Source organism: Corvus cornix, chromosome Z (assembly GCF_000738735.6).
Source record: "Corvus cornix cornix isolate S_Up_H32 chromosome Z, ASM73873v5, whole genome shotgun sequence".
NCBI classification, from domain to species: domain Eukaryota; kingdom Metazoa; phylum Chordata; class Aves; order Passeriformes; family Corvidae; genus Corvus; species Corvus cornix.
Genome location: NC_046357.1, coordinates 30,898,392 through 30,911,298, shown reverse-complemented (window position 1 = coordinate 30,911,298; position 12,907 = coordinate 30,898,392). Strand labels below are relative to the sequence as shown.

The following is a 12,907-nucleotide window of genomic DNA, read 5'->3' as shown; positions in this document are numbered from 1 at the left end:
TAACTGGACTGAGCAGCTAGTTTTGGGTATTAAATCACAAAAACAATGTGAAAAATTCTGAGCAGCCCCATGAAATAGACCGTAAATGCCTCATATAGAGACTTGGTTGTTTTGGAGGTTTTTTCCTCTGGTGTTTGTTCGTTGGTGTTGGTAGTTTTTTCAAACCTTTGGCATGTTCATAGCTACATGAATCCAGTTCCAGGTCTGGAACAATTAAGTATGAAGGACTGTATAAAATACATCTTTTTACACACCTGGTAAAATGGAAATTCTTGTCTCTTCAGAAAGGGGCTAATTTTTGATTGCTCTCAGGTTTTGGCTTCTGTTCTCCTTGAAAGTACACATATAGTTTCTGCTGCCCACAGTTACACTGGAACCAGCAACTTTCCTCATTCAGTGCAGTACAGAAATGCCAAGGTTTTCTGTACTGTAAGTACTTTGCAAGTTGGATTCATCAGGGAAGTCAGAGTGAGTTGAAGAGGCTCAATACTCAGTGGGAAGAAAATGTAGGCGGTTTCATGGAGATACAGAGGAATTAAATGCTACAGCCAAGGTTACACAGAAAATCACCCTACCCTATAGATCAGGGCTGTGCACATTAGCAAGTCAAGAGGGAACTGGACTGTGCTTTCGAAGAAGTGAATGAGCTACAAGTGTTGGAATATGAGTTAGTAAAGCTGGCTTTCAACTGGGAGCAGAAACTCTATCACCCCAAAGCTTGCTTGTGTGCACTCTCTCATCACCTCCTTCTCTCCCTCAGTCCATCCTTCACTCCATGCAGGTCCCTTTCTCTCCATTGGCATGAGCCACAGCTTCACAAAAGGAAAGGTGTCCATCTGCAGTCCCATAAGGTGGCATATTTACCTCAGTAAATGGCCTTGCCATGAGAATGGCAAACCTTCCATTGTGCTGCAGCTGCCACTTTGTCTCCATCGAGTCATAAGCATCTCACTAGCCACCTTGCACGACTTTGAGTGTGTCCTCTGATTTTACAGCAGCTTTGCAGAAACTCAATTCAAAGAGGCATGGATACTATTCTGTTTAGGTTGCAAAGCTCTTCCCTCTTAGTCTGAATTAAGCCTGAGATCCCTTAGGACTCCTCTCAGTGGACTGTCTCATCTGTGCAGGGTCTGGGAGTCTTGGTGCTGTAGCCACTAAACATCAGAGGGTTTTTTGGAAAGCAAGAGACAGAAAGAGAATGCATTTTTCTGTTTCAGACCAGGAAAAAAGGGTCAGAGATTCTCCAGGTAAGAACAGAATTACATGAAGTTTTGTCTGCTTGACATGAAATGAACCTGAGGTAGTTTTACAGCAGTAATTCACCTTTTAGAGAACTGTTTTTGTATAATGGAATAGCTTCTGTTTTTCTTCTTGTTAATGTCTTTAGGCAATTCCTGTTGATGGGAACCGATCTCATTGTTTTTTAGTGCCATGTGAATATTTGCATTACTAGTAGTGACCTTGTTCACACTGCCTGCAGTTGCTTTTTAAAATATGGTGTTTCTGCCTTCAAGGAAGGGAGAGGGGAAAGTAGACTACGCAGTGTTTTCAGGTATTCTCTCGTGTGATATTTTCAAATTGTGATTTACCTGTAATGTGTGTAATTTAGTCCTTGTGGTAAGCTAAGTGTTTGGTATAGGACTCTAGAACAAAACAGCTTTTCTCTCTTGTGCTTGTCTAGCTGAAGAAAACATTATGTAAAAAAAAGGAGATACAAATTTTGACTAGGTGAAGAAGTAACAATGTACAGATACATGTTCTACAGCTGTGTGCTTTACCTCATCACTGCTGGTCATTCCCATTAAACATCTTCCAAGACCACGTCTGCTAGAGATGTATGGAAAGGCCATATTTTGGGGCTAGTTATGGACTGTATGAAATGGACTCTGATGAACACCTGCTCCCAAACACCATATTTCTTCCATTATGTGGCTTTAAGTGAAACCCAAAACCGTAGTTAGTGTTTCTTGTATTTAATTGGCAAAGCAGGCTTACAGTGCATACACTGAATGCTGGCCGTAAGCCATAAAAACTATGCATACTTTGCGAAGAAAAATTAACATCAGAACTAATTCCCTGGAGACTTTTTTCCTCCCCTTAACCCATTACAAAGCTCAGGCAGACAGGGACTATGATGCCAGCAGATCAGTAATGCAGAGAAAATTCTTGTGCAAGATTTATACAACAGTGATGCTCAAAACAAGGGTAAAGATACTCATCACAAATATGTGTGAAGCCTTTGCCTCATGAGATTTCTCTGAGAGCTGCAGATTATTCCCATCTCTAGTAGTCAGTTCAGAGCAATTGCTTCTGTCCAAATCTCACTTACACCAGCTGGGAAATGACTGTTAACTTTGAAACTCCATGGTGTTCCGGTTTTGATTGAGCTTCTGCTTAAAGAAAAATCAAGTAAGCGAGATTATGGAAACAATTACAGATAGCTACAAGTCCACTTGTTACTGTATCTACCTTCATTTTTCAATTTAAAACATTACATTAGCCAGCAGAGTAGCGAAGTGGTGGAGTTCTGTTTTCAAAAGCGTTGCAGACAATATTGTTTTTTTCCCCCTCGCAAATTAATGCACCGGTTTTCTGAGCTTGAAGACATCCTCAGAGTATTTGGCTCACAGCTTGAAGTGTGTCCTTTAACTTTATTAAAGGGTGCATAGGTTATCAGCAGTGATAAGCTTAATATTGAGTTTGCCTGTTGAGACTCACAAAAGCTTCAAAGCATGCATTACTACACAGACAAAATTTGTTCACCCACATTTGTTACATCCTAGAACTTGGTATGACATAGCCTGTCAAGTCAGGCATCTCCTTTAGGATAATAATCCAGACCCCTTTCAAACCAGCAGAGAAGGAAAGGCTCTTCTACAAGACAAATCTCCCCATCCTAAAGGAGGAGAGATCCTCAAGGATGGTGGTCAAGCCTCTGACATCAAACATAGAGGACCCTTCACTGCTGAGCGGATGGCAGTCTGTAGGCCAACCTTTTGTCAACATTGCGTGCAAAGTCCTGTTTGAACTGGTGCTAGCTGAAAGAGTGTCAGACTACTCTTAAAACATGACCCCTTTTCCTGCCCCTAGACAAGACTTAAATTTATCCTGGTCTGAGAGGTTATAAATCATGCTTTGAGGGGCCAGGAGAAAGGAATGTGTTAAGAGGAATCTGTACTCCATGTTTGCATTTCATTAACACTTAGAGGCCCCAGTCAAGATCAGGATCTGTGGAGATGTAACACAATGGCTAGATGCAAGTGAGAAGCAGGAGGGAGTTTCAGTTTTGGAAGAGGTCACAAGAGGGTTTTTCCTGGCCTGTTAGAGGAGACCATCCCATACAAGCAAGGCAGCATGCAAGAAAGAGAAAGAAGCCAAGGTGGTGCACTTTCCCAGGTGCTGAGTGCTAAAAATGCATTTACCTGGAAGATAATGGGAAATGCATAAAAATGAAATGTGGCAGGGACTATATCATACTACAGTTCAAAATGTGTAAGTGGTATTTGTTCATAGTCAATCTGCTAAAACCATGTTTTCTTCAGATTCAGTGTGTCCAGGAAATGGTAGAATGTCACACATCGCCTATTATAAGCATGTCCCTTGGGTGCCTTTGTGCTAGAAAAGGCTTCAAATATCAGACAACTTTACTGTAGGTGTTTGCAGCTTTCTAGTCAACTCCAGTGAAATCAGTCAATAGGTAATAGCATTGTTTCACCTCAGGGTACAAACTGTCTTTCAGAAACAAAAATATTGGGATTTTTTGATCACAATAACAAAATTACCAACTTCTGTGTCTCTAGAGATAAACAAATATCATGCAAGAATTTCCACCACTTTTTACAGTTTGCAGGTGATCACTTCAGTTAGTTTTAGCCATTTAAAGTCTTTGGGCATATTGTCAAGAGTTTAAGCTTCACCTGCAGTCAGTGTGGGCAGACAGTCACCACCAAAGGGGCTTATCCCACTCATTGGGGGCATAAGTTGAGTTGCTTCTGTGAGCAGTGAAAAGCATATCCTTGACAGAAACTGCCTTGGCAAGTCCTAAGACTGTGATTATTTATCCTTCCCTGGCAGCCTCCCTGAAGGTTGCTAACTAAACAGGGCTCCTGCTTTCTCTAGGTATTCCCTAAATGCAGCAGGGAGTAAGCTAAGAAACACTGTCGTCAGGCTGATAACTTCCATTTTATAGGAATTTGGACACCTAATGGTGTCTAGCAGCATTGGTGGCCCCAAACCTTATGCTCATCTCATGCAGATGAGCCCAGCTGCAGGAGGTGCTAGGCTGGCCTCTGGATCAAAGATTCCTGTGGATACAATGGTGGCAATTGTACATGCACAGGAAGGAGCAAAACCTCCAACCTCCCCATTCTCTTCCTCCTACATCGTCAAACCAGGGTAGCCACAGCTCTCGTTTGAGCAAGGAAAGAGACACTCAGCATTCAGCCATTCACCCTCTCCTCGGGGAGAAGGAAGTGGCTGTACTGAGGTCTTGAATAAGCACAGAGCCTCTGGTTATGCTTTACTGAAAAATACCTGTTTCAAGGCAATACCAGAAGGAAATATCACCCAGGACCTTATTTTATTGGGCACTATGTCAGCAATCTGTAATGACTCTCACACCCCAAAATCACTTGAATGCAATTAATGCAGTGTAAGTTACTGCACATAAATTACACATTTTTAATGAAACATATATGAATCTTGCAAAACATTTAAGGCCACTCGATGGACAGGGCTAGGAAAACCCTCACTTCCTCCCAGGCCAAGTGTGGGGTTGTGTATCTCTGAGGTATGTATTTAAACTCCACTCCCTGTGGCAATCAACAAAATACAGGGTCAAGTAATTAGTGCTTGTGGTAGCAGCAGATAGAGAGCTCAAAGGACTTGCCAGATCCTCCCTAGCCCTACTTCTTCCCTCACATACAAGTATACTTACCAGTCAGAAAGAAAAACAGCCTCTGATCTGTATTTTCATTCTTATCTTTTCCAGCCACTTCCACATCTACAACTGGGACAAGTCATCTCACAAAATGTGACATAAAGCAGAAAGCCTTCTGTGTAAATGGGGGAGAGTGTTACATGGTTAAAGACCTCCCAAACCCCCCAAGATACCTCTGCAGGTAAGAAATCCTATTTGCTTCTTTCGTTGGAGACATCAGGTTTCACAAATGGTTTTTTCTTTAAGGAGCACCTGAAAATATCTTCTTCTGAACTTGCATTTCTTCATTTTTTAACCCTGTGGACATGGAAAGAATGCTGACAATGACCTCTGTGTTCTACAGAGGCATATGAGGCATAGCAGAGGCTAACTGGGAAATATTTCTGTGTGATAGTGGCACAGTATCTTCCACTGGTGTTTATATGGCACAAAGTAACACAACTTCAGCCTTACGTTAGAAATAATGAAACTGTAAACTACGTATTCTGCATTTAGAAAAGAAAAGGAAAGGCAAAAAAAAAGGGTGTGGAAAATTGCATTGAGTATTACATTTTGTACAGGAGAAACTGTTATTTTAATTGTCTTGTGTGGTAACCAAGCAGTTTTCTGGTAAGACAAGATTCACAACTGTTGTTGCATTTAATTGCATAAAAAAAACAATGAATGTCATGGTCATGGTGGAGGTTACTATTTTGTGTGCGGATCTTGATTCATGAAGTCATATGAGTTTAGTTTAGGGGGGTGCTTGTGCACCTTTTTCAGGTCCTGGCTGTGCTGTATTGGACTGCTGCAATAGTCCCTTGCATCAGAGAACATCAATGAAGAGCCACAGCACTGAAATTTACCTCCTGTGTGGGAGCATGTCATGTAGCATTTACCACTGAAGATTAACTAGTCATAGGGACTGCTTCTCACTAGCTTGAGAGGAAACTCAGCATTTAAACCTTGGGAAACATCCTTGGTACTTAAGAGGGCTGAGTGAAAAGGGTGCATTTTTGTGTGGATATTGCTGTTTTTCAGACAAAGAGATGGTGGTCAGTGAAGACCATCATCTGCTGTTAACTGCATAATTTTTAAAGTCTACTAGGACTAAAAATGGAAAAACACTAATTGTAGAGATAACTTTGGTAGGTGTGTTAGGTGAAGGTCTGTGATGCTTTTGTTGAGGCCAGGAAGAAATTGACTGCTTGTCTTTGGTTTTTTGGGTTTTGTTTTTTTTTTTTTAAAGGAAAACAAACAAACAAAAGCCATCAAAAAGCCCCACCAAACCTCACAGTGTTCTGTTTACCTGTAAGTTTTCTCTTTTTTTGTAGAAAGATGTTACCTGCACATCATGGGATTTGTTTTGCTTTGGATTTTCATGGATTGCTGTGCTGCTGAAAGCCATGAATATTCCATTGACTTCTAGGATCATTTTTAGCTAAAGTGAATATGGAAAAGTTACATATGCTGTGGGTTGGATTCTTTTTTGAGAAAGAGAAAGAAAGATTTGTGTTAAATTTACATGGTTGTTGTAAGCCAGCATTCAAGATGAGCAGTTTGCTATGACTCTCCAGAGCACGTACAAGAGCTTATGTGTTTCAACTTCCTATCCAATCCCATTCAGAAAACTCCAGTGAATGGTAAAGCTGAGCATAGAGCTGACTTGCTAATCATTAATATTGTCTTGTTAGTTTCAGAGGTATCCCATCTTCATTGGCAGGGGGACTTCTTTATTTTAGTTCAGACATCTGTGTATGTTCTTTGATGATGTTACAGACTGGATAATTTTTTAATAAAAAATCTTGGAGACATTTGAATAAAGTGGGGGCTGTTTTTCCCTGTTGTAGACAAGAAATAATCTTTAATTCTGGGGCTGGATTTCAAGGAAAAGGCAATTCCCAGATTTGGCAGATGTGCCTCTGCCTGGGTGGTCCAAGACCTATTTGGAAAAAGCATCAGAGCTGTAAAGTTAGACAGGGTGAATCTCATTTACAATGAGGCAGCAGAGAAGGATTCTTACCCTGGGAACAGTCAGGGCCACCACTATTTTGCAGGGGCATTTGCTATGCCCTCTAATACTTGCCAGCACCAAAATTTTATGTTGTGTAGTAAAACTGGATGCAATACAGCTACATAAGAAATAGAAGTGAGTACTTGAAAGTGGGTGTACTGGGAAATTGAAGCGACAAAATACAGTTTTCCTCTTACTTCTTTAAAAATAAAGATGTCCACTTTTTATTCTGCCATTCCAGTTAATTAAAATAAGTATTTAACCACTACACATTGTCTTCATTGTTCTAAGAAAATAAATCTACTCCCAGAACATGCTTCTGGAAACAGAATGCTTGAAATATGGTACTTGCTCTTCATATTTCTGCCTCAGTAGCAAGTTCACATTTTTCCATATGGTCCATCTGTTGAGAGCAAAAACAAAATTTCTAAATCATAAGCCATATCGTTCTAAATTGGTTTTATCCCTAACCAAAAAAACATGACTCAGATTCAAAACAACCATGGAAATTTCCAAGTAATATCTCGGGTTTTGTAAATCCCCTATTCTGTTTTAAAAAAAAAAAAATCCTAAATTCATCTTCGGTTAAAATCTGGCTATGTATTTTTAAAAAATGTATATTACAAAATATATAGTAATCATCTGGACAGGATCAGATCTTGCTCTTACAGATACTGATGTGAACTTCAAGAAAATACTCTGCTTTCAAGAGGTAACCATGTGAAATGCTCGAGAAGTGTATGAAGACTTAGTAAAGCATTGTACAGCTACATCTATGGTAGCATATATGTTCCCCACATGTATTTTAATTAAGGCCCAAGACCAAGCAAAACAAAGTCTCAAAATAGAACAGATTAAATAGGAAGCTTTGAGACTACTTAAATAAACTAGTGTATAAAATTTTCAGAAGCTTCATAGGAACATGAGTCACATTTTGAAAACTTCATAGACTTAGGAAGCCTGGATGTTACTGGCTTCCTATGAGACTGAGATTCCTAGGTCGTTCTGTTCAGTTGGAAATGTGTCCCCGAGTTCATTGAAGACAAAAAGTTTTCAATAAATGCAAAATTAATACCAAAAATCCTAGCATTTCCTTCCTACTTGAAAAAATCTATATGAATATGGTATCTGTTACACTTTTAGAGCACTCTTTTGAAGTATCATACCATGAAGGACTTGATAGTCTGACTAATTGATTTCTGACTTGCAGACACATCTCTTCTAGTGGTTTTGTTGTTACTGAAGAATGAAATTTATGTCTGGATTTCATTGGATGAAAATAATGCTACTGTCTTAATAGAAATGTGCTGCTGCTTTTCTTAACAGCAAAAGAGTGAATTATGTACTTTTTAATGATATAGCCATTTTCTATATCTGTCTTCATGTAAAGGCCTTTGTAGAGTAGAAATGGGCAGAAGTTTCTTCCAACCAGCAATTATGAAAGCAGCAGTTCCAGAAGTATTCATTCAAGAGACAGGATAGAAATACTAGTTCTGACTTAGGCAATGAACTGCACTACTGAGTACTGTACTTCCCATGGAAATAAAAACATTCTGTCCCACAATGCATTTGTTTGTAAGCAGTGAATGAAATGGAAATATGAGTTCTGAACCCTCCAGCCATTCCTCTCCTGATGAAAAACAGTTTAATGTGTTCAGTGTCCACTGAACACATGCAAATGCTGCTGTTTGCAACTACTGTGTGTAGAGGGAAAAAAAGCAATTCTTCTATTACATATGGTTCAGTATTTTGGTTTTACCCAGTTAATACAATAAATAAATGGTCCAGGTAGCCTTTTTTAAGGCAGAAAGGAAATTTTAAGGCTCTCACAGCACAAACATACACATTTTGCTCTAGGTTGTTTGACCTCAACTTTTGCTACTGTCAAAAAGGAAAATGGTACATGGATAATGATCTAGAAAAGAAAGTTACAACAAAAAATAATGTCTGAAAACTTTGAGTAGGACGAGGTGTTTGGGAAAGGACAACATCTCAAGCTGATTGTAAAAGTACAGTCTACAGGAAACAACCTTCCAAACTGTGCTGGAAACGGTGCTGCAGTGCACATCTGAGCAATAAAATGCCTTTAGCATTCACACATCATCATAAGCAGAGAGGCTCATCTCAGCTTTCCTCTCAGCTGGCCTGCCCTGGGCCCATTCTCAAGGGCAGGTGCTGCAGCCCATTTGCTGGCAATGGTTTCAGAGCAAGTATAAACACACCTGAACTGTTTTCGGCGCCATCTCGACAGGGCTGATCCTGCTTGGTCTGGAAGTGATTTCAGCATTGTCTATACCGGTGCTCAAGTTGTTTTCATCACCTCCACAGCTGCACCAACATCTGAAAACAAGCACAGACAAACCAAGCAACCACCAGCAGTCAGTGGCAGGAGGAAAACATGAGGCTTTCAATCGTGTTCCTTGGGAATTTGTAGAGTTGAGCCTGACGAGCAAGATGTAAAGATCCCTGTGAACTGAAAGCAAGCGTGCACAGATGCCAACTTTCCAGGGACATCTATGTAACAAGATGACAATAGTGCAAAATATTTTCACTCTTGATTCAGTAACACACATCAAAATGCTTTCTGTCAAAAGCATTTTGCCTTCTATAAGATATGCAAAAAGTCTTCTGTCGTGCCCAGCAATAGCATCTTCTAATGACAGAGTTATCCTTGTTGCATTTTTCTCAGCTGAATATATCTGTGGAAACTGGGATCTCTCCACACTGCGTACTTGTCAAAAGATGTGACCTTGGCTCTGAAGAAATGGAATTCCCTTCCTTAATAAACAAATATATCATTATAGCAAATCAGCTCCAAAGAATCATCTGCAGATCCTCAAAATATACCTTTATTACACAAATATCATTCCTGCATGGTTTATTTAAACAAGATATTAGTGTTTATCCCTGACACTGATCGGATCTTCTGAAAGTCTCACTTGTGCAAGGGCAGCATCCCTGTTTTTTAGGGCTAGAGGCAATTGTGGGAAAGCAGAATTTAAAATATTGGGACAGCTTTCAGCACACATGAAACTCAGATGGATAGAAGAGGAGGTGGAGGATTCTTCTGACCAACATGCATTTGCAAATAAGAAAGCTGTTTATCACCTGACAAGTGAATTATGAAGAAATTTGAAAAAGAGGCTAGCACCATATCATCAGCAGGAGAAAAAGAGTGGGAGATTCTTGCACCATGGCAAACTCCTCACAAAGACAGGCAATAGAAGTGAGATGTGTTGAAGGAAGCAGGTATCACGTAATTTCAGGTTACATGCTGAGCAAGAGTGGAGAGAAGAAGGAGGAAGAGCAAAGATTGAAATCTACAGATACTTGGTGTGGTGGACAGTCATTCACACTTAAGTCTGAAGCACAAGAAGCCTGCATTGCTATAGTGATATTTTGGGAGCCTGAGCCCTGCCCCAGAATGGAGAATGAAGGTGAAGGAAGAATTGATAGGCAGCCGCAGAAAAGATGGGCAAATCATAGTAGTGAAATCCCTTCTCTATGATCAAGGGGAAAGCTGCACTGAAGTTTTCTGCAGAAGAGCTGATGAACTGAATGGACAGACAACTCTGGAGCTGCAAATCTTGAGAGCACTTCTGCCCTCTCATTTTACTTATTGCCTGGACTGACTTTTTATCTTTTTGTGAGCCATGTTGAATATACTTTCCCTTGGGTTTGACTTTGTCTTTCACTTTTTGGACTTTTTGTGGCTTTTCTGGGATGCTGTATTAACTATTCCTCCTCAAAGCAAACTACCAGAAGGCACAACATGCCATCACAGAAACAGGGAAATCATGGTATTTTCATAGATTTTATGTGACTAATGAAAGCAGCAGTGTAAATTGTTGTTATGTACTGCACTGCAAATTTTAAAAAAGAACTCAATCTGGTCCCTTCATGAGGTGGAGTAAGCAATGAGCTGGTACACATTTGCTAGCCATGATTCTCCTTTCTTTTTCAAAACAGACAAGCAAAAAGACTTTTTTTTTTCTCTGATGGATTTTTGCTGTAAATTTTTGCAAAGTTTTAACTTCTGGAAAGGTTATACTTTCTTGCCTCTTTTTTCGCTAACACCTAACCAGGAGGTCACTTAATGCACTCGCACTCCATAGACCAGCAGATGTAAGTCTGTTAGTGCAGTGGTTTTGGTGTACTATTGCTTATCACGTTTTTGCCCTTTAGGTGCCAACCTGGATTCACTGGAGCAAGATGTACTGAAACTCTGCCCATGAAAATCCAAATCAAAGAAAGTATGTTAAAATAATCTGAACTTTGCTTTCTTCCCCAACTACAGCAACAAAATCAATAGTACTTGGTGTTTTCACAGTTCAGCTGGAACCGGCCTCTTTACTCACTAATTTATGATCTGATTTTCTGAAGTACAATTTGTACACCATGGCATTATTGACCTCCAAAATATTTCTTGTTTGTGTGATTTTTGATCTTTCCATTCATTCACAGATGCATTTGTTTTGCACACAATGGCAGTTTTTCTGTTTGGGAGACTGCTGCATAGTGCAACCCTAAAAGACCAAACTCATGGAGATGAGTATGTACAGATCTTGTGTCCTTGCTGCCTTGTGGAAAGAGCATCCTAAAACCAATTTGGGTCTCTGGAATGGTGAATTTCTGTCTGAGATCTTGAAACACACTTTGATCTGGATTGGTTTGGTTTTGGCTGGTTTTGCAGGGGGGATTTCTTTACATTTCCACAGAGCAAATGACTTGCTCTCAACATCCTGAGCTATTTTGACACGCTAAACCGAGATTCAGTTTCTGAAAGTGAACTCACCAAGTCATATCAGTTCACACTGAAGGAGCTTCTTTCTTAGCGTATATTCACCTCTTCTCTTTTCTCTGTTTTTTTTCTCTACCATTTTTTTTGTTTGTTTTTCCTCTCAGGTGCCCAAATGAATTTACTGGTGATCGCTGCCAAAACTACGTAATGGCCAGCTTCTACAGTACGTCCACTACTTTTCTGTCTGTGCTGCAGTAGAAGCATGCTCAGTCGGTGCTGCTTTCTTGTCGCTGCATCTTTCCTCCAGTTTTATTTTTTTTTAACCTGTAACTAGATTTGTTGCCTAAGGCCTAATATTGATTTTCTCTGCCTGTTGCATGAAAATTATAACAAAAAGCAATTGCAAATTATAATAAAAAGCAATCCTGGGGTTGTTTGGCATTGAGGGTATGGGGAAATGCAAGACTTAGGAATGCTGTGAAATTAACGTTGAACGTGTGATATGGACTCCCTGCTGACATCAAGCAGAAAAAGTACAAAAAAGGCATTTTAAAAGTCTCTCATTTTATTTGCCACAAAACACTTATGAGTCATGTTACAGGCCAGCACTCCCTCAACCAAAGGATGGGTAGCTGGTCCTCTACTTACATACGAGATTTGCATTTGGAGCTAGAGGTTAAGGGCAACTGAAGTGCTTACATTGTTTCTAATGAGCACCTGCCGAACAGGATTAACATGTTCTTCCTCCTCATTGTTCAGGCTTCAGTGGAAAGAGCACAGAAAGAAAAAGAAAGGGGGGAGAGATGACTTAAACAATGGGGTCTAACATATTTTGGGTATATCATGGGTAACAGGTGCAAGAGATCAAGGATTACTTGGCCAAATGAAAGTATCAGACATGCACATACACAGACTGCTAGAATCAGCACTGCCGTCTCATCCCATAAGGTTTCCTATGGAGGAGTGGGCTAATTATTATTACTTGACAGGGAGTAACAGCAGGTACACTCTATTTTCTCTCTTTGGCTATAGCAAAGTCAAGGGTAACATATAAGAAAATTGCTTAGATCTTACATTTAAATGCATGTGTACTACTCACAATCAATTGTTGCTGGCATCAGAATGTACTGTGATCTAAAAGCAGTATTATAAAAACAATTTTTTTTTTGATGGATTACTTGCCAGCACAGAAAGGTTATAGGCTAGCTTGATTTAATTTCCATTGGTATATAGG

At 39.9% G+C, this 12,907-nt stretch overlaps 1 protein-coding gene across 16 annotated transcripts in view; it reads left to right on the top strand.

Moving 5' to 3' along the window:
- NRG1 (neuregulin 1) overlaps positions 1-12,907 on the top strand; it is a 431,945-nt gene that overhangs the window by 296,579 nt on the left and 122,459 nt on the right. For 12 of the 16 annotated variants that reach the window (XM_010400018.4, XM_010400016.4, XM_010400013.4 and 9 more), the window contains 2 exons: positions 4,991-5,120; positions 11,838-11,896. In XM_010400018.4, coding sequence (XP_010398320.1) covers positions 4,991-5,120; positions 11,838-11,896 — 189 coding nt within the window. Of the gene's footprint in view, positions 1-4,990; positions 5,121-11,117; positions 11,186-11,837; positions 11,897-12,907 lie in introns of those variants that run through there. The other 4 variants (XM_039567695.1, XM_019286189.3, XM_019286193.3 and 1 more) reach the window with 3 other exon arrangements.